The 21,336-nt window shown below is 43.3% G+C and overlaps 1 protein-coding gene across 4 annotated transcripts; it reads right to left on the reverse strand.

The window, feature by feature from the left end:
- Positions 1 to 4,760: 4,760 nt before the first annotated feature.
- On the reverse strand, positions 4,761 to 19,809 carry LOC104137995 (organic solute transporter subunit alpha). Of its 4 annotated transcripts, none has more exons than XM_068917526.1 (8): positions 18,689 to 18,806; positions 17,649 to 17,800; positions 17,449 to 17,522; positions 15,743 to 15,901; positions 12,927 to 13,038; positions 11,546 to 11,692; positions 10,390 to 10,495; positions 4,761 to 9,915 (listed from the first exon to the last, which is right to left on the reverse strand). In XM_068917526.1, the coding sequence occupies exons 2-8, from the start codon at positions 17,754 to 17,756 to the stop codon at positions 9,728 to 9,730; spliced, it is 894 nt and encodes a 297-aa protein (XP_068773627.1). In that variant the 5' UTR covers positions 17,757 to 17,800; positions 18,689 to 18,806; the 3' UTR covers positions 4,761 to 9,727. The 4 variants fall into 4 exon arrangements, with proteins under 4 accessions (XP_068773627.1, XP_068773610.1, XP_068773600.1 ...); XM_068917509.1 differs by lacking the exon at positions 18,689 to 18,806 and adding an exon at positions 17,972 to 18,002; XM_068917499.1 differs by lacking the exon at positions 18,689 to 18,806 and adding an exon at positions 19,294 to 19,809 and having other exon boundaries at positions 4,762 to 9,915.
- Between the last annotated feature and the right edge of the window lie 1,527 nt (positions 19,810 to 21,336).

Here is a 21,336-nt window from a genome sequence, read left to right on the forward strand (position 1 = left end):
CTAATCAAGTTAATTGAGTTCTTCCTGACATACAGAACCACCAAAGACAAGACCAAACAGCCTTTGCTCCAGGACATGCAGAGTGGAGCTAGCTCAGATGTTACACATCAGGAACAAACTGAGGTGTTTTTCTCATCGAAAGCCTCATGGGGGATGCTTAACACTTTTTTTCCCCATGAGATATATTTTAATTTTCAGAGAATTATTTTCAAAGTGTAAAATTTTACCATCTAGTATAACGTGTCCTCTACCTTTACTAGAAAAGCAAAAACAAACAAAAAAACCAACAAAAGCTGTTTCATGTTTACAAATACTTGAGAGGCAGGACAATGTAGAGTTCCAAAACAAGTGTTCTTCTACCTGTAGTAAAGGAGATGCAAGAGGCAGGGGAATACTACATTGCACATGCTTGCCATTTTCAACTTTCCCCAGTAGTCAGAAAAGAGAGGAAAAAGCCTTGAGTGTCTTAGGGATGGGAATGGCTGTTGCACATTTCTGAGTAGTTAACCTGTACCTTTCTCAGAATACAGGAATTTTTACAGTGGGCAAAAAAAGGTGGTAAGTCAGACTTTACTAGTTGTCTTTCACTGCAGAGTTCACAGTGCGACACAATCATATGGGTTCTTCACCCAGCTTCAGGCGACGGAATAATACAGACAAAAGAAAGGTAAGAAAAATTAAATTATTAAGAACATTATTTTAAAGAAAAAAACAGCCCAACCAAACAACTTTCACTTAGTCAAACTTTTCTCACCTCTCCTTATGAGAAGGCTTCAATGGAGATTGCATATTAGTCTGGCGAGAAAGCCCCAGCAGCAAGTCTTGTCTCAGACGGATACAACTGTTTGCCCAGAGGATTTTGCTTAGTGTCAGTGAAATCTGTTTAAGACTGTCAGTGGAAATTGGCTTGCAGATGGGATAAGGTCAGTAATCTTAGCTAAATCCCATTATACTAATGAAAGTATTCAGGACACTTCCTCAAAAAAAACCCAAAAAAAGCCATTCAAAGGGTGGGTTTGAGGCTAGAATATTAAAAAACATAAATCCAAATTCAATCCTTTTTATTTCTCTCCATTTATCAGTGTTCTTTTCCTTGAGAGAGAGACAGGCCAAGTGTTGGAGGGTGGTAGTAAGAAACTAGCAGTCTCTTCTGTTTAAAGTTACAAATGCTATTCATGATCCCACTAAAAGCATGACAAGAAAAATTGTAATTAATTCATTTGCAGGGATTTGCTAACGCAGTTTTACTCAAGAAGCTGTAGTTGAAGGCATCATATTGCAGAAGCAAGGCTAACTTGGGAGCTGACTTCTTACACCACATAGTTGCTAGTGCTTGCTCCCTTGTAGTGTGAACACGATGGACTGTGTTGCGTGCTCTAGAGCTGAAGGATATGAAGAAAGCATATGCCTGCCTGCTTCTTCGGTTCAAAGAGATTTTGTATGCTATGGCAGCATTTAACAAATTAGAACCCATAGGTCAATTTACATTAAAAATAGAAATAGGCTTGACAGACCGGATGGTAATTTGGAAATACTGTTGTGAAAATTATGGTCAAATGGTTTTTATGTTGGGTTGTACACAAATACCCCCCAAAATACTTCATCTAGCATTGTCTGCCTAGCGCACAGATGTGTTTTACTTCATGTGGCATTCATATTGGTTTCCTGTGTAACTCGGTTAAATCTGTGCGAGTGGTTAAAAATAGAGAAATTATAGAAGGGAGTTGTGAGTGCGTGTACATTGGGAGAAGCATCAAAAGTTAATCAGTTTTTTTATGTTTCTAGTATTGCTATGTAGCAAAGTAATTTACCATCTGACATTTGCAATTTGCTGGTAAAAGATCAACTAGCATTTAACTCATTACTTTGTTCTTACTATTTTTAAAAGACTGATAGTAGCTTCCAGAAGCTGGTTGAGCTTATGGTGCATAATTATACTGACAACAAAAACCAGTTATAACCTCACAGTCAGTTACCTAAGGATAAGACTGAAGTATGAAGGACATTAAGGATCTGTAGGCTTCAAAAGAAGAGAATTTAAAAGAGAGAAGGTGGAGGAAAAAGCATGAAAGAAGGGGGTTCCTAGTAAAAAGTAACATGTAACCATAAAGATACCAGGGGAAGAAGAAAACAGAACAGGCAGTTGGTTTAGCTTTATATTCTTAATGTTGTCCAAAGGCAGACACCAGCCAGGACTCTGACAGATGACCTAATGGCATTGCTCTTCCTTGCCCATGCAGCACAGATTCTCTGTCAACTCCCGAGGCAGCCGGCCCTGAGGAAAAACGCATACCCAAGTTGCCAGGCATGGGTTTTGTAACACAAAAACTGCTCAGTAAGAACCAGAGTGAAAGGGCCTATGTGTTTCTTATGAAATAAGGGCTACTTGACCATCAAGTTTGAAACTTGATCCTTTTTTGAAGTAGAAGATAATGCACACGAGGAAAATAAACAGCCTGAGAAAAATAACTCAAGCGTCTCCAACCAGAAATGAGAATTTTAAAGTATTAGCCCCTTAGGCTTGTTTGCTCACGCTCTCTTTTTCCCATTATATATGATCAGTGAGGAGGGATGTTCCATAGGAGAGCAAAAAGAAGATGCCCTCATTTACAGCTCCTGGGGATATGACATATGAATTACTGCCTATAACCAAAGCAACCAATTGAGATGCGAACAATTTATACGGAAGCACAGAGGTAGCAGCAGCTGATGTCATTGACGAAAGCAGGTAGATGCAGAGAAACAGAGCAATAGAAAAATGAATATGAGAACTGCAATCCCGAATTTGAGAAGAAACAGTAATTCATAAGCAGAGCGCTATAAAAAAAAGCAAAACTGTCTGGGAAATGGAGTCATTGTTGGCTTGCATGAAAATGCAAATGTGTACCACTTGTGCGTAGCGTTTCTGGTAGTATGAATGGTACTCAACAGGCATGCAAGCAAATCACAAATGCTTCCTCTGTGAAAGAAGAAATTCAGGCTCTTTACAATCATCCAGATACGCATTGAAAAGAACAAGCTGCAAACCAATAAGATACTGGAAGTGTTCAAAACAGGTTACCTAAGTTAGAGATACTAATCCAGCAGCAAAATTCCCCTGTGCTGAGTCACATATAGCTGAAATACAACGCATATCTCAGGGCAAACAGTTGCCACAGATATCAGTGGATGTGGAAGAAGATGGGAGTGGGCAGAAGGAGCTGCTCTCCAGCCACTTTCCCTTCCTGGGGTGGCTGCTCTACCTTGAGGGCGCTGTTTGGCACCATGAAGTCTCTCGGTAGATGTGATGCCATTTAAAACCATCCTACGCAGCTTTCTTGCTGGCTTGTTTTTTTGTGTGAGGCTTTGCCTGGAGGCTTTAAGTGTTTATTTTAAAGGCAACACAGTGACTAAAGGAGGTGAAAAGCACCATGTGCTGAGGGCAAGCAAGAAAAGTTTACATAGCACACTCTGAGTCACTGAGCTTATATCAAGAACCAGACTAGTTCTAGACTAGACATTAGTCTGGACAGTATACCTGCCGCGAGCTGCCTGCTCGTAGGGAATTGGCTGTTCTCCTTGTTTCTGGCTGTCAAGTCACACCCTTCACCCCAATACGCTGCAGTATATTCATGGTAGCAGGACTAATGAAACCCTTGGGTGGAGTTGACCCAGCTACTGGAGGTTAAATCACTCTTCTCCCTTGCAGGCTTCATGGAGAGAGGCAACGAATGCACCAAGTTGTAGTGGTGTAATACTGTGAGGATAGCATCATTTATTATCTAATAATATATAAAAGTGGTGATGGTCAGGGTTATTTCAGCAGCTGGAACTTTACAATAGAAAATTAGTTTCTGTTTTCCAACTACATTTCTTACTCCTGTCTGCAAGGCTTCCTAATCAGCAGTCCTAACCTGGGCATCCTTTCCTCTCTAAATATTAGAGTGCATTCATGTTCCAGGAAGGCTTTTAAGAATCTGAACATGGTTCTCCTGGGAATGCTTATCTTAAAGCTTGCAGAACTCAGACTAAAGACCTAGTCTGAGATGATGGTTTATCCCCACTGATCTATTTTTAGAGATGATGAAAGCTGGTAATTCTGGAAAATCCTGTATTGACAAGAAATGGAGAAATATAAATAACTTCTTTCAAAATAATAACTTCTTTCAAAAATAATGCCAAGCTTTGAAAAATAAAGGTTTGATTTTTCAAAATTAACACAAAAAATACAATGCTAGAGAGGATCAAACTACATAAATAATAGAACACCTTACACACTAGACACTTCTACTGAAAGGATAGCAATAGAGCTCTGGAACAACTAAGCACACCATTTTCATGCCAAGGAAATTAGTCCTTCTACCATTAGCCTTTACATAGGTTTTGATGTTATACCATGTGTTAATTATTTCCAAATCACAAGTGCAAACACTCACCCTGATTGGAAAATTAGCAGATTTCAAACTCAGGTAATTTCCCCCTAATGAGGAACTTGTTGAACTGAATTTAACAATTAGCTCACACCCTTTGCTGGCTGTGTATGGCAAGGCTACAGGGAGACGCAGAAACTCACCTTTCTCAGTGGTTTACGCTGGATGATGAATGCTAACTCAGCACTCATTTTTGTGCCTCTAGCCCTTAGAGCAGTGATTCTCAAATTATGATGTAAGCAGAGGTGCCTGCCCGCACCATATAGTTCTCCCTTATTTTGCAGCCCTCCCTTTCTGGATCAATTTGTTTGGATGCCTTTTGCTATGGACCAAGGGCCTCTGCAAGCAGGATATTCACAGCTTGAAAGGTTAAAGTTTATTCAAGTTATTTATTGGTCAATATACACATAGGTAGGTGGACTAACAAGCTCACCACCCCAACCCACAGAGTTATGGCTGGCCAGGCAGCCCTCGGCCAGCTGGGGAAGAGCTGACTTTTGCTGCTGCTTGGAGCAAGGTGGTCATCAAAGCTGCAGAACTGGCATCCTGGGACTACTTGTTTTTTTCTGTAGGATTTTGTGCTTTTTCATGTTGGTTTTTCTCCTTGTGGAGCTGTGAGCTGCCAATTATCCCTGTGTCAACACGCTCACCTTTGCTGGCGATTTTACCTTTCTTATCTTGCATGGCTTTACTCTGCTGACTGTCTTGCAGCGCTTTCTCACCAACTTAGCAATTTTCTCAGAAGTCTGAACCAAGTTCAGCCTGTATGTTAAAGTTGTGCCTTAGATCTCAAAAAGCTGAACCTCTAGACGGGAAGGTTACACTTTCCAGCTGCTAAATTGCATTAAAGTAATTGTTCCCCTGCCATTAGCTTTGTATATAAGCAGTGACTGTATCTGCCTAATGGACGTTGGGCAGTCAGGTCTTAAAGATGGTGGCCTCTGAGTAGTTGTCAAAGGAAGGGACACCCACAAATGAAAGGGAAATTGCCCTTGGAAAATTTTTTTTCTCTCCCTAGATCTGACCAAGAATGCCCAAAATCTTAGGTCTGGTTTCTCCCATAAATGCATGTAAAAATTCTTCAGTAAAAGCTTCATGCTGTTTTTCAATTAACTTTCTGTAGTAGCATTTTTTTGTTCTTGTTTGAACAGCCAAATAAAGAATTTTTGGTGAGTTCAAGCTGCCCTAGACTTGTCTATAAGCACCTGTGTCTTCCTGTGCTGCACTGGCACACCAAATGCCTTATTATTTGGCAGTTAAGTGGCATCAGTGTAGGCCTAATAAGCTTTTTTGAAGGTAAAGAATTGAGGAAAAAGCCAAGAGAAAATCTTCCACAAAGAGTTCTCATCTCTTTAAATCTGCTGCTTTTATTACCTTTAGGTAGAGACATTTTAATAGTAACTGCGATTTTGAGAAGTGAGGAAAGTGAAGAGTTTGTGGAAGGAGCTCAGTGTATCTACTAATGAGGCTGCACTATGATCTGTCAGGAGTTATATTAAGGTGTGACTTAGCAGAGAAAAAAATAGCCTAAGAAGATTTTGCCTATTTTCTCTTGCCAGACAACAATACAGAGGCCAGCCGGGGAGCGCTCCTGCTTTTCTCTTGAGCAGGGAGAACGAGGCATGGACAAGTATGAGGAACAGCAACAGAAAGGACAACTGGAGGGGGGATATAGGAAGAGAAAGGTCTACAGTCATCAGAATACCCTCTTAGCACCAGGAACAGATCCCCTGAGTAGCCAGTCATAATTCCTTTGCTGCTGGCAAGGCATGTGAAACACAAAGGGACGCACTTAAATACATGCTTAATTGCCCCCTCTTAGCTAGGGCTACAGAGGGAATGACAACTTGCCACTGCAAGGAGGGCTGTGGGAGGGAGTTCAAGGTTCATGGGGGAGTTCACAGCCTTCTGGAGCAGGAGGGATTCACTTAGTTTTGTCAAACAAACAACAAACAAAAACACTCCAGCTTGAATGATAGATGCAAAACAGATGCACTGTGCAATTGTTCTTTTTTTTCTTTTTTGGCAAAGCCAGTCATGCAAAATTACAAAGTGCTAGCATTAATTTTGCCCTCTCCTGTATATGCTGTTCTTATTACATAACTGCATGTTATACTCTGGAACATTTCATTGTCAGTGTTTGCTTTTGTTCTCATATTTTTACTGCTTGGCCACCTAAAACACATAGCTAATTTTTTTCTCTATGTTCTCATCAGTCTCTCCAAATGCTCTTTTAACCTTTGATTACATATCTCTCTGCATCTATTCCTGTCATTCTATTTAATGGTGTTGGTGCCTTTTATCATCACAAAAGACATCAATAAAAATACCTTTATTCTTCCTCACATTCTAATCTAAAGCAAACATTGCTTAAAGGTTATAGGTTCACCTTAAGACTTACTACTTTACAGCAGCTGTATAAAATATGAGTTGTGAAACTTGTTATCTCCTAGCTTTTGTTAAATGTTCTCAAATGCTTTCATCGCCATTATCACATAATTGAAAGCAATCTTTCTTGCTGGTGAGAAAGGGATCCTTATCAGAATTGAGATTGGAGGAATTTTCTGCGTTCTGTTTTTTCCATGCTCAGATTTCCTAAGGTACAACTTGGATGTTAGGATTTCCAACATTTTAATTTCAAGAGCACCTAAATGACGGTACTGCAATACAGCCCACCTGCTGCCCCTGGCTGCTTGCTCCCAGGCTCCTACCCAGTTAGGGAGGGACACCCAGATTACGCGGGTTAAAGCTATAGGTTTGAGCCAGAGAAGAGGGAGGAATTCTTCCTTTAAAAAGCTCAAAAATAAGAAATTTGTAGTAAAATCTATACATTCTTCTGCATTCACATGAGCTGTGATTCAAGAAAGCTCTTAGGCACATATTTAAGATTTAGTATCTCTAATTTTGCTCTGAAAAGGGTTCTATGTAAGCAAGTGTTTTCTGGAATTAGACCTCCATGACCATACGTAGTAAAAAGAAATGTCCTTGCTGCCAACTCTGCTTGGCATTCATCACCTGACAGTATATTTTATTGCTCAAATGTCAGAAAAACAGCAGGAAACATTTAATATCTACCCAAAAATACAAGAGAGAGTGATCCTTGTGGCTAAATTAGGCTCACATTGCTGTTTAAAAGATATATTTTAATGGGTGGTTTAGAGACATGACAAATACCAGGCCAACAGCGATAGAAGATCTTGTCCCCTGAACAAGTGCTTCAAAGGCAGCATATGAGGAGGTGAAGACCCTCCTGTGCCTGGGCAGCCACCTTCACCGGGCGTACAGAGACCACTCCCAGCTTCTCCATACGCTCCATTCGTTTCCAAATAGAGTGTCCGCGTGGCGGTGTGGGTCCGCCGTGCCACGCAACAGATCCTGCTCGCCAAGGCACACCACTTACAGAACTACTATAAAAAGCCTCTTCCAGTAACGCTCTTTTGTCCCATTCGCTCTAATAATTAAACTGTTTTCAGAGATATTTTACTGGCTTCCAATATTTTCCAATTTTGAAGCTTCTTGAAGTCACAGCCAGCCATTCCCTATGCCATTATGAAATTAAGAACTCTTATAATATGCTAATAGCTATAACATTAAAATACTTTAACAAAGCTTGTCATGTTAAGAATATATAAGCTCGTCCCCAGTTAACTCTACTGGCATGCTCTAGGGTGAAAATTTTCACCCATATGGTTTTTCAAATAAAAATGCAAATTCTAGCACTTTATTGTGGATCAAGAATCTGTGTCAATTTCCCAGATTGCCTGCTCAGAAAGAAATTAAGAATACACATTTTTCAACCTTTTCAAAACAAAAATAATTTTTCTAGTAAAATGGAATCATTCTATCGTTAATGAAAATACTATTTCTGACCTCAGTCTAAAGGAAGAAAACATTTTGTTTAATTCAACCTCCCAACTTGTTGAGGTTTACAAAATACTTCATTTTCCACCCCCAGCTCCCAAACTGAAAGTATTTTTGGAATTCCTTGTAAACTAAATATAACCCCACTATTTGCCAAGCTCCGCTTTGATGGCAAATTGTATTTGACATAATATAGGTAAAAGATGATAATAACACACTTTCTAACATGAAACATTTTCCTAGTCTACATATAGAATAAGCATCCATGCTGCATGGATTAGGCATTAGGCATTTAGGAATCAGACTAGATGTGGAGAGAGACAAATGCTAGCATAAGGTACTGCAAGTCCTTTCTCAGCAAACACAATATCCACATGCTTATTAAACACAGTAAACGCAATATCATATTACAAATTATGGAGAACTAAATCAAACAGTTAGGGTCATCCAAGAATGTCAGGACCATTTGCAAAAAGCAGAAGCGGATTTAAGCAAAACAGACTAATGGATGAGAAGTCAAAAGGTCTAATAATACTTGAAGTTCTACTGGATGCCTGGGCAGGACAGATGTGGGGTGATAAGCTCGGGAGATGAGAATTTTCTGGAGAAGATTCCTTTCAACAATACTTATCTTCATAGATACCTTTTGCACAAGGATCCCTTGTATCATTATTCCAAGCAGAGAACTGAAGAACCACATAACGTCACAGAGTAGTGACATAACACACCTTGGACTATAACCCTTACTTGCTTTTTCCAGACCAGTGACTGAGAATTTGCCTCTCCTAGGAAGAACATCTGCCAATGTTGATTATATGTTTACAAACAGCAACTGCGTATTTATTGAGTTAGGAGGTGAGTTGCCAGGGAATGCTGAAGTCTTGCCCTGAGGAGATCATCGTTTATGTAGGTGGAGTACACGGGCAGGTTTGGGGATTTCAGAACGAACATGTGCAGATATATCTACTGACCCAAATTAGGTACAATGAGCTTGTGGCACAGAGTGAAAGCTGATAAATTCTAACGGAGGATGGATGGGAAAATGCTGTGTTAGACCTGCGATCCAGCCTACCTGAAATAGGTTTAAAACAAAACTCAAAAAGATGAAAAGAGAATGACTCTGGATTAACTCTAAATCCCAGCCTTTCGAATAGCTGGGGAAAAAAAAAATCATATTTGTGAGACTGTTTGGCCACCATTAAGTGTTTGACAACAGGATAAAATTACATGGTATGAAATCTTACTAAATTACATAGTATGAAAATGCTCACACCACATATATATCACTGGAGAAAAAAAAGGGTTACCCTTCTACTCATTGGTCTTTTCAGTACAGCTCACAGGTATTTATGTCAGAAGCTGTTCTGACATGGGCAGTGGTTATTTCTGGTGCAAGGATATAAAAGCTCCTAAAGCTGAGTTTCCAGCTCCTGCAGAGCAGGAGCACAGGGATCTTTCTAAACCCCCAGCAATCTGTCTTCACTAACTGCACCATTCAGGATAATCTTAGGAGCCTCCTTGTTGTCCCTGCCTTCTTCAGGGGTACTCTCTGGAGGTCCTAGGTCATCATATCTTCTCCGATAGACCACCCTTGAGATTAGAGTTATCAGAAACATCTCCATGATGAGGAGCTGTTGGGTCATATCTGCCAAAAAGAAGGAAAAGAAAAGCGAAAAAACCAGGAACATGAGGATCAGGCAAGAAAGGAATAGCTTATTCATTCCTGTCTGTGCAAAAGGAACAAACTTTGCTATCCTACTCCCATAATGGAGCATATCTCACAATCAGCAATAATACCAGTTACGGAATTAAAGTATTGTCCATCCATCTATAAGCATGCAGTAAGATCTGCATCCAAATCCCATGAGATTTAACAACAATTATACTTGTTGGTTTCTTGTCCTCTGAGTTCCGATTCTAACTCTTCTCGCTATCAAGTTTTCCTCTGCAACTAGGACAGCTAGAAAAGTTTTGTTACTGTTCTTAAATAAAAGCTGAGATTCTCAAAAGACTAGACAATCCCAGGAAATTACTATTTCAGGAAAACGCCAGATACTGCAGTTAGCAACAGTGAACCTCTGTAAGTAAATGAAGAACACCCCCTCTCAAAAGGACTTACATGCTCCTCTTGCTGAAGAGGAGAGCGGTGGAGCACAGGGAATAATTCTTTGCATAGCCAAGATGTTGATAATAGCTGCCTGCAGCTGGCTCAGGATGAGGATAAACTGCACCAGGAAGAGAAAACAGATGCTTTAGCTGCCATCACGATTGTAGTTCACACACCAATTCTGCTTTCATAATAGACCCTGTTTCACCTCATTTTTCCCTTCTTGCCCTCCTCTCCTCCCATCTACCAGCAGGCTGCCTGCCATTCTGCATCCTTTGGTCAGGACGACATTGTTATGCATATGATTATTAAATTAAATCTCTCTGTTCTAAAAGGGATTCTTCTCAGCCCTTCATTCTGGAAGTGCAATCAATATACACAGAGCTCCCAGCTGGGATTTTAACCAATACTGAGCTCTGATATATTAGATAAAAAGGTTTAAAACGCTTCTCACCCCTGCTCTCCTTTAGTGGGAGGAAATATTCAAGGAACACTTCTTCTACTGGCTCATCTGTTTGCCGCCACAGCAGGGAGATATGGTTCTCCCTGAGCTATATAGGAGTGGCTTCCTTTTTCTTTCTTCAGGGTGATGTGGGAGAGGGTGGTCCCATCCCTGCACTTTTTCAGCCCAACTTATCTAGTTCTGTTCTTTATTGTTTAGTGATTCCCAGTCAGTACTTTCATTATTATCTAACTCTGAAATGCAGAATGGCCAAGAAAATACTTTCAAAATGGAACATAGTGGCATGCTAAAACAGTTCAAACAAAAGCCACCCACACAATGCTCCACATCCTCTCCTAGTTTTTAAGTACACACCAGCATTTTAACACTGCGTTTCAAGATACCGCATCTCTAAAGCTTCCTTCTAGCCTTGCAGAAGGTGGTGTTTTGATTTCCACAGACTAAAGATGAATGGATTTTACATAGCTCAAATCTCTAGGACTTTGGAGAGACTAGACGTTAAGTTAGCTCAAGCTAAACTGAACAGCAGCAAGGAGAATGCTCCAAAGGGATACAAGACAGCTTTAATCAGGTAAAAACATGCCTTTGTACAGTATGTTTTATGGCAAGAAATACCATAACCTTTAAACAAAGGACCAAGGACCCGAGAGGCAGCGTTATATCAACAGTAATAGAAATTGGTAACAAAAATGTTAAATTTCTCACCTGATAAAGAGCAAACTTAGGGATGATCTTCTTACAGTTAAGGAGAGTCCTAACTTGTTGAAACATGATTCCAATTGGCCACAGAGCAATAATGGTAAGGACACCAATGAAGCAGCTAATCCATATTGCAGCTCCTTCAAGAGATAACTGAGAAGCAAAGCAAACAAACACACTTATGAAACTTAAGAGTGTCAGTGTTGCTATTTCAAGGTAGATGTTCTGAACAGATATTAAAATGCTGATATTATATGGAGACATTAAAATGCTTGTTTCTATCTCCACAAAAGCTGAAGTTAGCAGGAGGTGCTGGGATTTGCACTGGAAACAGCACAGTACAAACTGGAGCGGTGCCAAAGCACTCCCATCCCCTGGGCTGAATCTGTTCAGTTCTACGTAGGCAGCAAGTGACACCACCCCTCACCCTGACCCCAGCAGCACCTAAGAATGCTCAGCAGCTCGTTAGGGGTCCTTTATTTCACTACCATGAAAAAACACAAAAAAATTATTGCTTTTAGTCTGAGTTATCCCAGAGGTGCAAAGTTCTTAGCAGTTACAGACTTTCTTCAGCTTTTGTGATCATGAAGCCTTTCAACCACAGTAAGGCACAAAGGGAGCATAGCCTTCTCATGTGTTCCACGGTCCTTGTTTTAAAGTTTGCAAAGAATCCTTAATGCCATGGGACAGTCCTGTTTGTACAGCACTCCCCTCTGGATTCATTGACTCTTTAAAGGCTAAAAGAAGAACATGTCTGCATGAGCCACATCACGATAAAGGTTCGAAATGCCTATTTGTAAGGCACTGCTACTGGAAAGACTGACAGCAAGAGAAATGTTACAGCTTATTCAGCTGTAGCAAGGATCCTAAATATTGACTCAAAGCACTTGTTGCAAACCAATGAGAGTCCACTTCTCCCTCATCTTGCGGCTTACACAATACAAAGTAGAAGCACAGTACTACCTTTACTACCTTTTCTACCTTGCAAGGTTATAAAAACCGCCAGTTTGCAGAAAAATATTAGGTTTCCTGTTTACGCACAGTACATGTTTCTTAAGGCTGCACCTTACAAAACATAGGGCAGGTACATCTCACAGGCCATCTTGCAGTCCTGACCTTCAGATTGTACGGACTGGATCATGTGTTGGAAAATAACCTGATGCCCAAACCACCCTGACACCCAGTTTCTTTCCAAGAGAAGCCAGCCAATCAAGAGTCTGGAGGAAGAGGGAAACGATACACTTTAGCATCTCTTCTTAACAGAACACAGCCAGGACATGCCTGGAAGTGTTCCCAGATCCCAGAGTTTAGGTGTTGGCTAAGATACTAACATCAACCCTACAACTATGGATTTTATGGGCTGCTGCTCATTACAGTATTTACTTACATTATAAGGGCTGTAATTGCCATTGGTCCAAAGCACTATTGATAGAAACATGAGCACAGGTCGAAAGAAAGCAAACTGAAAGGTGCCCAACTTCAGCCAAAGGAGGGTTCGCCTGACAAATAAATAAATTAAAAAAAAAAAAAGCCAATTAACAGCCTTAATAACATTTTTTGAATACTCCCGAAACGCAAAACGTATCCACTCCTACAGCACGTGGCTAATATCTCGGGAGGAACAGCTTCAAGATTCAAAAATCTTTCCAAGAATTACCCAGATACTTGTTTAGTAGAGCGTCTACAAAAATAGAATTCTTATTCTGCACCAATCACCTACTAACCAAAGCTGGGCAAAATGTGATGTCTTTCTCTGCTGCAGAGCTAACAAGGGAGCCTGTAGCAGCATAATGGGTCTCTGAACAATAATGCCACTTACTCTGTCTTGTTGCCTTACTATTTCACTTCTCGGACAAAACTGAACAATCCAGCCTTCATGGCTGAATGGCAAATTACTACAGAGCTTCAACCCCTATCATGTGCAGTGCAGATAACAGATAATATCTGTTATCCTGTTGCATCTATCTGACTCTACCTTCCCGTTCAGCCAACTCCTAGTCCTCTGGCAGATCAAGAAAAGGAATTACACAGACTTAGGTGAAAGGACTGGTAATCTTTCAATGCATCATGAATACTACCGCATAAGCATCTGGTTTTGCTTCTCTGTATACTAACAGGAGAAAGGAACTATCTTTCCCTTGGGAAACTGTACATGGCCAGCAGAATAGCTCAGGATTTCCTTTCTCTTATCTGTCAGTATAATCTTGATTCAGAACATAGCCCATATACAATAACCTGGCCAACCAATATTAAACATCATCAGAAAAGGGGCAGATGCACATGCAGACAACAGACATGAAAGCTGACTAACTTTAACTCACCTTCAGTCTTCACAGGACAAGCTTTGGCTGCTACAGCTGGCTCACGTCTTAGTCTACTACTGTGTATTTCCCATACTCTTTTATATTATTGTATTCGCTGCAGCCTCTCGATCCCTTGAGACTCCCATCACAGATGCCTTAGCAGACCACAGCCTGCCATTTAATACGTGTTACAGCATATAACCGTGAAGCAGGAATTACTTGAATTGCTCAATTAAGATAGCTAATAACTACTGCAGTATGAACATAACAAAGACTTGTGGAACGGCCTACAACAGGTCAGCCATTTAGTGCATATGCCTTTTCAAAGGTTCATTATTCCCACAGGGCTTTAAAGAATAACAGGACACACAGTGCAGTCACCACAACACCGGGTGTTTTTTTCCTTGTCGACACAGGTCTACCATTCTTTACCCTCAGATTTCTCCTGTCACATCTCTCCATTGTACGACTTATTACCCTGCCTCATCCGTCCCCTGTACCTTGTTACCCTTCCCAGACTGCTTGATAGCATACCACTTTTTTTAAAGAACAAGTTCCTTCCTTGGAGTAGCTCCCTGCATCCCCAGAAGATATCTGTGGAAGGAATCCGAGACTGATCTTTCTCTGGCATACCTTGCCCATTTTTCAAAAATATTGTTATCTGTAATAGGAAGAGGCTGGAAGTCAGAAGACAGCAAATAAGTTTCCCAGTATTACAGAATGAAGAGAAGGAGCCCTAAGCTCTTCTGCAGAGCAAAAAGACTTTTGTTTTTTTTTTTAATGGACAGCTACAAGCTTATATCACCAGCCCTCTCAAATTCCTGGATAAGCTCTCACTGGACTGGCAGTGACGTAAGTTGCATTCTCCTTGCTGCTTTCTCTTCACTAGACCATAAAGTCCCTAAGGTCCCTCTGGCATTAATGTCCAGGCCCTCATAAAAACTTCTCTTATCTTGCACTTTGAAGCCTTAAGCTTTTTGCTCTTAATGTGAGAAACATTCCCATACTCTGTGCCAGCAGAAAAGCCCTGGGAAATCCATGAGCCTTTCAGGCTGCAAATATTGTGGAGAAGCATGTAAATGACAGCCTGATACTAGCTGGAGGAGGGGCCCTACCAGGAAACGCCGGAAAGACGCAAGGTTTTTGGTACAGTATATTGGCTCCCATCCGTAGGTGCAGCTCTCCATCCTTACCACTCTTCTCCAAAGTGCCTTATTAGTTTAGTAGAAGAAAATATTTGGTATTATCTCACTAGACAATGCCATTTCATGGAGATCAAAACTTTCCAGGAATTACCCCTTTTTTGTTCTAAACATTATTTTAATCTGAAGTACTTTTAAAGTTAAAATCAGAATAAAGCATTTCCATTTTATCAAAGTAAGAGAAATTTTCTTCCAAGTCCACCTCAATTTGAAAATTCTGTTTGTGAAAAGTATTCCGTTTGGAGACAATTGTTCCCTTCTGGTATGAAAAGAAACTGCAATTGGTATGAAAAGAAACTGCAGTCTCAGTTATAATTGTTTCTAGAATGGAAATTCCCCCTCCCACACACTACTGCTTAGTACACAAATGGTTTCTTGGAAAAGAATGGGACTAGTTGGGGGGATAACACATTGCTCAACATGACTACGAGTGGGAACACTGCACTGAGTTAAAAATGAGTTATCTCATGCTCTCTACTTTTAAGCAAAATTCTGTATTAATAACAATGAAATAAATTAGCCGCGTTGTACAGCCCCAGAAGAGACAACTTGAGACTGACAGAGGTGATGTCTATCACAAGAGCCAAGAGAGTGTTTTTCAGGAAGCAAGGAGGCCCTTTGCTGTAAATGTGGCCTTGCCAAGATGGCTGGATTCCAGCAGCAGTTTTCCGGCGGGGAAATCTTAAAGGGCAACTCACCTAGTGATGCGCACACCAGGGAGGCAAAGGCAGCAACAACAGCAGGGGCCTGTACTGATCTTGAAGCGACCATTTTCAAACCTCCTGAGGAACAGCTTTTGACCGCCGCACTCTTTAATCATCATCAGCAGGAACTTGTGGATAACTATGGCAAAAAATCTAGGAGAGGAAGAAAATGCCAGCTTGAACTTCTCCTGCATGTCTCTCATATGCCTGCATAGGCCAGTACCTTCTGCTCTTGAGGGTTTTTCAAGCTTGCGCTTTGCAATCAACAGAAATTCTAGCATCAGCTGTAAAAAATCATCAGCTTCCCATCACCCTGGAGAGCCAGAACTGCTGTAACCCCATTGAAGGAGGAATAAACTGAGACACAAAGCAGTTGTGGAATTGCCCAAAGCCACCCCGGCAGAGTCAGTACTTAAGCTCAGGAATTTCTAACCCAAGTTACTAGGGCCATGTTTTTCTAGCAGTCAGCTAGTCCTGACTGCTCCAAACTTTTCAGAACAAGTCCTATTTCTCCTTAAAAAAAAAAACATTCGTGGCTACATTCATATATACATTTAGCTAACATCATATGTGCTGATGTCAGGGTGTGGTTCCGCTGCAGCCGAAGCAGATCCAGGCACTGACTGCTACAACTCCACCTCTCCCTCCTTCATCAGCTGCACGTTCTCAACCCTTCCCAGGAACAACAGATTGTGCAGCCACCCTTTCCTCCCTGCCCCAAACTGATTTAGAGAACTGATCCACTGAAACCCAACAAACAGAAATCCACAAAATAGAAGAGGTCCTCTTCAACTGCACTGGCTCCTTGAACAAGCTCACTGTGCAGTTGGAGAAGTGTGAACGGTGGTGCAAGGGAGGGGACAGGAACCTGCATCTGGAGCAAGGGAGGAGGGGGAGATTAAGATAGGCTTAAAGTACCATAGGACTGGCTCCTTGCAACTCTCTGGCAACCTGCAATTTGCTGCACAAATTGCTATGTGTTAACAGTGCTCCCCGTTACTGCGTTTTCCCTCTTTTTTACTCTGCTCTCTTAGTAAATGCAGTGTGTTATGGGGTAAGGCTAATCATGAGAGTTTGCGACACTGTCCTGCAGTGGGTTCCAAAATCAGCACAGCGCTCCCGGAGCGCACACCGCCACACAGCGTCCCCCTAACAGGCTTTGCCTACAAGGGCTACACTATCACCCCCAGGAACCTGGGACCACGTTTCTCTGTACTTCCCTGTTCATGTCAGAACTGTCATGCTCGTACAGAAAGTGCTTTTATCAGGACAACTGCAGAACATTTTTACATTCATATACTTATCGGAGATTCACTTGCCACCATCAATAATAGACTTATACAGCTCATCACTAATAAAAGCACAGGGAAGAAGTCACAGGTCAGAATCTCATTCTACACGACATTCACAGGGAGAAAGGAAAGAGCACTACTTTAAAGCTACTGTCAATCAAAGGGATCAATTACATTTAAGTCCCAGTTCTTTCATACTAGCGTTCCCACACTAGGGGGCTGCAGCACTGGGAACTACTTCAGCATTTTCCACCTCCCATAAAAGAGCTGCCAAGAGATTTCAACTCAAACTAAAAATTACTCAATTGTTAAATTTACAAAATGACTGTGTTTACCAAGAGTGGCAGATGTTTAAAGGGAAGAAATTCTGGGTTCGGGGCAATGCCTAGAAACAAGTAGAATACTCACACTGCTGCTGTGAAATCCGTAAACATTGTTGAGCGAGGAATCCACATCCCAATGCAGGAGGTAGTAGCAATCACCTATACAGAAAGAGAGAAAGGTTGTAGTAAGGGCAGAGGCAAAGCAGGTTCATGAAATAAATACAGATTTTCCCAGGAAATGGCATTTTCAAACGTTCAATTCTATCTCTTTTCCACAACACTTACCGGAGCTGCGGCATTTATCCAAATTAAGATTGATCTTTTGGAGGAGGGGATTTTTCTATAGATATAGACAACTTCCTCCACAAACACCAGATTGGCAATGAGCGTCATCAGAGTCAAGATTGCAAAGAGAAATATACCTGCCAGGTCAAGACCTGCAGAACGAAAAAGGAAAACAAAAAGCTGTATTCCATTCCATAAGCATTCCAAACATTAAACGTAAAGACAGCATCTTGGAGGGACGACTTAGTCGCATTCCTGTAAAGACTTGCACTCGTCCTCAGCTACAAACATGGATCATTGACTTGACAGGAGGATTCAAGTACCTAAACTTAAGTTCATAAATAAATCTTTTTAGGATCCACAGATGGCATGTGTGAAGGATAAGCATCCATGTTCCCCTGGCATTGTGCAAAAGTTCCCTTCAGAAAGGTGGAGTTCTAGGACAAACATTCTTAGATGAGTGTAAATTAACGACAGAAGCTATTCTGGGAACTTTGCCAAGCAGACTACAAGCAAAATTGTATTTACTCAGTATTAGTTCTTTGCTTCCCTCATATGTCCAAATGTGTGTTTGTACATGCCTTCCTTGGGTATGCAAACTTTTTAGAGGCTCAGTGGAAGTTTATGGGGTACCTGAGTGTATTCAACCCAGGTGTATTCATCCTGGGATAAAACTTGCCTCCCACAAATTCTTTTTCCCTCTCCCTTAACACTGGGTAGCGACATGAACATTTACCTACAGCTGACGGTTGAGGTGGGTTTTCTCCTACGCAAGGTGCTTCCGGGGACAGAAGCAAGCACTGCAGTGAAATTGTACCTTACTTAGGAAGCGTACATGGTCATCACTGGCACTAACCTTAGCCCATCTTGGCAGTGGCATATCTAAGACATAGCAAACTGTTCCTGCACAGGTAAGCAAGGGTCTTCCCAGCATTTTAACCCAACGCGCTTCAAGAAAAAACAAAACAAAGCAGCACAGTAACACTTCTTTCTAGACTTGGTGGCAGTCCAGATCTCACTGGACAGATCTTAAACCTCACCAGTGGAGCTGAGAGCAGACGGTGGGTTTAGCGCTCCGTGCGGCGTTGACCAGGAAGCCCTGGCGCTCTCTGCCACGCACCTTCCCCCATCCACACAGTTTTCTAACGGCCTCCACAGCTCTGCACTGAGCAGCCGCGCTGCCCTGTCCCTTCTCCGAAGCCAGAGGCGGCAAAGCCAGCGCCATGGCAACCCGTTTCCCCAAGACCTCGGTCCCCTGCCAGGCCTTCAGCCAGCACAGAAAAGGCGGCTGGCTGCCTTTGGCAGAGGGGGCGGCCGCCTTTCTCTGCCTCTGTGCCCGCGCAGAGCGAAGGGTGCCCCCCCTTTCCCCTCAGCGCCCCCCGGGGCGCGGGCACGGCGGGGCTTCCCCCCCGCTGGGAAGTACCGCGGCCGTCGCGGCGGGGGGGGCGGGGGGGGGGGTAGGGCGCAGCCGGCCAACCGCCACCAGTGGCGGGTGAGCGCGGCGCCGGCAGCCGTTAACGGCTCCGCGAACGGGGCGGGGGGGGAGCGGCCGCCAGGCTCGTTCCTCTCGCCGGCGGGGAAAGAGCCGCCTGGCAGAGGGCAGCCGCTCTGGCCCAAGGGCTTCGCCGCCGCCCTGGGCACTTACTCTGCAGGAGCTCCCGCGAGTAGGGCGGCTCGCTGGCGCCGCAGGACGGCTGGAGGGTCCCGTTCGCCTCGCCCTCCATGGCCGACCCCGGCCGCCGTTTGCCCTGGCAGCGCCGACGGGAAGCGGGGAAAGGCAGGCGGCGGCGGCGGCGGCGGCGGAGCCGGTCCCTGCCGGCCGGCCGGCCCTTCGGGAGCTGTCGGGCCGCGGTGCGCGCACACGGGTCGCTCGGGGCTGGCCCAGGGGCGGTTAATCATTAGCCCGGGGAGCCGGCGGCGCGCACAGCTTCCTGGCACCACACGGCCCCGGGCACCGGCGGGTTGGCGAGTGCCGAGCCCCGGGGGAGGAGCCGCTCCCGTCGGGCACCTGCCGGCAGCATCTCGCCCCCGACTTCGTTTGCCAGGGAGTTAGGGAGCTTTTTGCTCGGCTTTCATGGGGTGGCTGCTTGCGAAGCCACCGGATCCCTCTGTGCCCCTTCTTCACAAGCCTACATACAACCACAGAAGAAAAAAGGTGAACAAACAGCCTCTGTGGACATGCATGGGGTCAGGTCTTGCCCGGGGCCACAGCCTGGGGGCCGAGGAGGAAAGGGAAATCAGCCCAGGGGCCGGCTGGATTCCCCTGTACTGTGTCCAGCTTCACCCCCCAGCCTTGTCAGAGCAGCCTTCAGCACCGCGCTCTCCGCAGGACTGTGTGGAGACGGTCAGCTGCTTGGTCAGTAGAGCAGACTTTCAACAGACTTTCAACAGACTTTCCGTTAGTCCTCAGCAGCTATCCTGGCTGCCATGAGGTGAAAAGCAGCACCCGCTTGCGAGCTAACAGCTGGCTGAAGGAGAGCAAACAGAGGGTGGGAATATGCAAAGGGATTCTCCACCCCCCCCCCCATTTGTTTCATCTGCTGATAGGATGCCGGTGGGACCTTTCCCCAGCCTGTGCAATGCCACATATTCAGGCTGCTGGAAAAGGGAATGATGAATAATGAACTGGTGGAGTTTGGTGACGCCTTGGCACCAAACCACCAAGCTGTTCTGGAGAGTCAGACCAAATGCAGCAAGGAGGAGCAGGATTGTTATAGCGCTGGGTGACAAAAGAGCAGGTGAAATTCAGTGTACAGGGGAATACAGTGTACAGGATACCCCTAACTGCCTACACAGTTATTAACTGTTACCACTCAGGAAAAAGGTCTTGGAGTCTTCAGAAATGGCAGCTCAAGAATCAGCGTGGCAAAAAAAAGTGCAAAGGCGTGTCAGTAAGGAAATGAGCACGCAAAGCACCTTAAATATGTATGGAGGCCTCCCTGCATCAAGGTAGTATTCCAGAATCTTGAACAAATTGGAAGAAATTCAGGGAGTGTGGGATTTTCATAGGCACCACAGGCCTTTTGCAGTAAAACTTGTCATCTTGGAGTTTTCACAGGATTCCCAGAGGTTTCAGAGGAAGGAGAGGCTGGACACCGAAATGCTGCCAACAAGAACACAGGGATGCACAGAAGAACTGAGCTGCTCAGTGGCTAAACGTTAGCAAGTACTCATTTAAGAAGAGGCAGACTCCTACCAGCATGGCAGGTTTGGGGACTGAGACAGAGGAGGCTATCAGTACCCTACTGATAGCCTGTTCTGCTGCCATCAGGGGGGCTGTACATGGAGTTGTAGACCTAAGCCATTTATTGTGAGTCCTCCCTAGCATTCCTCTCATCGTTTTCACTACACTGAAACACAAAGAGGAGAGCTTTATAGTTTCATGGAGAGGCTTGTAGAGTAACTGACTTCACAGGCTTCACAGGCCTCCCAGAGCATCCAACATCAGGAATACCTTCTGCTCCCCCAGTTACAGGAAAGACACAGGCAAAATTCTTGAAACATAATTCCAGCGTGTTTTCTATTTGGAAATCTGTTTACTCATCTGAAAGATGAGTTGCTAACTTGAATAAGTTGCTAGTTGAAGATGAAGTTGCTAGCTGCGGGGGAAATAGCCATTAATAACCTTAACGCACCATACTTTTTCTCCCAAGTTTACGGGATTTTTTAATCAAAATAGTTGAAGATG

Source organism: Struthio camelus, chromosome 1, assembly GCF_040807025.1.
Source record: "Struthio camelus isolate bStrCam1 chromosome 1, bStrCam1.hap1, whole genome shotgun sequence".
NCBI classification, from domain to species: domain Eukaryota; kingdom Metazoa; phylum Chordata; class Aves; order Struthioniformes; family Struthionidae; genus Struthio; species Struthio camelus.

Excerpts from the sequence above, each read along its gene's own strand:
- LOC104137995 (XM_068917499.1), bottom strand. The coding sequence starts at position 19,372 with ATGGAGGGCGAGGCGAACGGGACCCTCCAGCCGTCCTGCGGCGCCAGC. Across the intron at positions 17,523-17,648 it reads GGATAAATGCCGCAGCTCCG|GTGATTGCTACTACCTCCTG; the intron begins GTAAGTGTTGTG and ends CTTTCTGTATAG. Across the intron at positions 13,039-15,742 it reads CCTGGTGTGCGCATCACTAG|GCGAACCCTCCTTTGGCTGA; the intron begins GTGAGTTGCCCT and ends TTTATTTGTCAG.